Source organism: Trifolium pratense, linkage group LG3, assembly GCF_020283565.1.
Source record: "Trifolium pratense cultivar HEN17-A07 linkage group LG3, ARS_RC_1.1, whole genome shotgun sequence".
Taxonomy (NCBI): Eukaryota; Viridiplantae; Streptophyta; class Magnoliopsida; order Fabales; family Fabaceae; genus Trifolium; species Trifolium pratense.
In genome coordinates this window covers 37549948-37553755 of record NC_060061.1, presented here as the reverse complement: position 1 = coordinate 37553755, position 3808 = coordinate 37549948, and the positions used below count along the sequence as shown (strand labels likewise).

Here is a 3808-nt window from a genome sequence, read left to right as displayed (position 1 = left end):
AAATTGATAGAATACATTCATCAAAATTATTATATATTCAAGTTCGCTAAAAATTAAAAAGGATGAATAGCAAACAAAGCTCACAACACTCGAGTTAACAACATAAAACAGCCTAATGTCTACATATATGACAAAGCCTATAATTGATGATATTATAAAATTCAAGTGTCTCGAATAGTCATTGTTTAGAGTCTGCAACGTTGACAACATTAAAGTCATTGAATCTGCATTGAATTCGGATCGAAGCAAATCTATAAATTCGAACAAAACAAACACATACCAAACTCAAAACAAAACAACTTCGCACTAAGACTCTATTAAAACAACACCATACGAAAAAATCACAACGAAGAAAACTCGGATACAACCTAAAAATGTGTAAAAATAATTTATTTAAAGAAAAAGAAGGCAAAATGCATTTATATGTCCTTTAAGTTTTACGTTTGTTTTGTACAAAGTTTGTATCATACAAACGTAAAACTTAAAGGACATATGAATGCATTTTGCCTAAAAAAAATATAAAACGATTAAAAGGAATCATTTTAGACAAAATTGACTCTGAATCATTCTCTTTAATAGATGAACAAAGAAGAAAAAGAAAAATACTAATGAATGTCTCTGAAACGCTCTTTAAGCATTAGTAAACTTTAATAAAAAAATTATGAAAGTATAAAATTAACACATTAGAAATTAATATATTTCCTTCTTATCTACCAAAAAAATTGAAATATTTCACTTTTTAAATAAATAATTTCTTTAAATAAAAATAACTTATCCATCATAATACCTCCCAAAATATGATAGATTTCATCAAAGAAATAACGCCTAATGTTACGGTTGACTATCTTCACAAGTGGTCCATCATGGATAAGTGATCTACTGAATATGAATTTTACGAAATTTATTGTTGGATTGAAAGTTTATATTGTATAGATTATCCATAAATTTTTGAAAATTTTTTGAAAATCATTTGATATGTTATTAAGACCTATCAAAATTTACGTTATTTAATAAACCATTAATCTTGATGTGTCTCAATAACATATCAAATGATTTACAATTTTTCTATGGATAATCTATATGATATAAACTTTCAATCCAATGGTGAATTTTGTAAAATTCGAATTCGTTATAATGTTATTCATAACTAGTCCACCATAGACCACTTGATGAAGTGGTCCATATTAAAATTTACCAAGAAATAACTCCTTTAGAAAAAACCATTTTCAGTAAACACACGAGATAGAGCATTATGAAGCAGAGAGACAGACATGGATACCAGATATCGAACAACGATACGTCGAGACCAATTACTGACAAATCGAGATCGATAATAATTTGAGATCGATGAAATCATAAATATCAATATCATATCATTATTTGGTTGGTGACGACATAGAGTATTTGGCGCACGCGTAATAATATTTTATTTAGAGGAGCTTTCGCTAATGTTTCTTCTTTAGTGAACCAAATTATTTATATTGCTTGGTTTTGGTTTTTAGGGAGCAATGATTTTGTGACTTTTCATGACTGGTGTAATAATCCCTTGGATTGTATTCATTTGAATATGAGGTGATTACGTTTGAATTATAAGGGTTGAGTACCTCTTATACTCCTTTTAATTCAATTTTTGAATATAAAAAAAAAATCATATCAGTGATGGACACCGTCCAAACACGCCTAATATAAATGTTGTCCGTACTTAGAGCTTATACATTGTGATCTTTAAAACACAAATACTACCACAAATAAAGGCCAATTCTAAATATTGGTAGAGAAAGCCTAACAAACTTAACCCCATTTTTGAGTTTCCTTTTCTTTGAAAACAAACATGCTGCTGCTGCAGCTTTAATCACCACTTCGTCAAAAAATACATCAATTAATAAAGCATTAGAGAAAGCACAATCAACAAACGCACGCAACTAGTACACTCATACTAATAAAGTAAACCAATCTAATACACAATGAACAAAACGAATATACCTAAACCAATGCTATTAATAACCAACCTAGCTAACTAGCAAACATAAATAACTACCATACTCTAATCTAGTCTTGTTAATTTCTGTTTACAAAATAATTAAACATAACAATACCAATAAAAATAAAATAAGCATAATAAGCAACAAAGTTTTTTAAGCAAAGAAATAAAAATGTGATTTATCATCATGATTATCTCAGTAAGGTGGTGGTCTTGCAGATGGAGCCCAAATCACATCAGATGATGGCATATGACAGCTGTACATAGACATCCCACACGACTGATCACCACCGCCTTGACCGCTATCCACCGCACCGGAAACAGCCGGAGAATTGCCATCACCGCCAGACACCGAGTTTCCATCTTCTTCTTGTAAAGGCAACCTATAATACGAAGGATTATTAAACGAAGCAGCAATAATAAAAACCGTTCCCGCAGCTATCAAATTTCCAGCAACAATTCCACCAACGATCTGTCCTTGCGGTCCAGCAAGCGAGATCGAGAATCCACTCGGAACAGCCGGCGAACCACCACCACCACCACCGGATTGTTGAGGAAGAAAAGTAGCGGTTACAGATAAAATATCAAAACGACCGTGAAAAGTAACGGTAGTTCCAGGTGTAGTTGACGGTTGACGGAGGGTAACATTAGCAACTGCTCCTGAACCGGTTAAAACACATAAACCAATATTCTTACGACGACTAAACTGTGAAATAGCTTCAACGACGTCGTTTCCACCAGAAACTTCTAGAATAAAAGGACTCATAGCAGGTTCTGAATCACGTGTTATTATAATAGGCGGTTTTGGTCTGTTTTTAGATCCAGGCGGACGTCCTCTAGGTCGTCTAACAACCTCGATTGTCGCACCATCGCCGGATGAGTTCGGTTTCTGAGCACCGCCACCGCCGGTGCTGTCTTCTCCGATTGTTTGACATTCATGAGAGAGTTGAAAAGGATGAAATAATGAATTGTTTTGAGAATTTGATTGGTGAAGTTTTGAGAATAGTAATGAAGGTGGTGGTGTTTCGGTTCCTTTGTTTGGATTTTGATGTTGTTGTTGTTGTTCTGCGTATTCACCTTTCATTATAAAAATGAATATGAATATTTTGTTTGTTTATTGATCCCAAGGGTTTGGATAATATATTGTAGTAAGAGTAAGTAGGTGCAATAAAATAGAATAGAAGAGAGTTTGAGAAGGATAGAGAAGAGAGAAAATAGTGTACCGGTGAGATGAGGCAAAGAGTGTGAAGAGTGTTTGGATTTGGTTTATAGAATATGGAAAGTGGGATTTGCCTTTATTTATTATTATTTTATTCAAAAAATGAGAATGGTGAAAGAGGTGAGAGGCGGAAAAAATTGGAAGAGGTCTCTTTTTGTGTAATTTATTGACTTGTGTTGCCGTATAGTTGCTCAATTTTATATATAAAAAAAAATTTAATTTTTAAATTTATCGTAGAATTGATGCATCTAAATAATATTATAATTTAGATAAATCATTTCTTTTTATTTTATCAATCCAACGTTTTTATTCGGTTATTCCACAAAAAAGAAAAATAACAGTTCATGAGATAAAACAAAATTGACTCGGTGGTTAACATGAGGGAAGAATGAACAACATGCGAGGAAAGACAGGAGGGGGTCCAAATCTCAGGATATACAAGTCTTAGCTGTTCGACTTAAAATTGACGATTGAGATTGGTTATTATATATTTTTTATTGTAAAATCTAAATTGTCTTATGCATATCAACAATCGTGTTTGAAAATTGTGTAAAATTCCATGTTATATTAACAGCAAAAATTCTAAGGTTTTGTGTGGTAAAAAATAA

General features: G+C 32.2%; 1 protein-coding gene across 1 annotated transcript; it reads right to left on the bottom strand.

Annotated features, from left to right (window-relative positions):
• Nucleotides 1-1859: 1859 nt before the first annotated feature.
• Nucleotides 1860-3367, bottom strand: LOC123917447 (AT-hook motif nuclear-localized protein 17). Its single transcript, XM_045969175.1, has one exon. It carries the CDS (start codon nt 3063-3065, stop codon nt 2178-2180), a length of 888 nt encoding a protein of 295 aa, XP_045825131.1. The 5' UTR covers nt 3066-3367; the 3' UTR covers nt 1860-2177.
• Between the last annotated feature and the right edge of the window lie 441 nt (nt 3368-3808).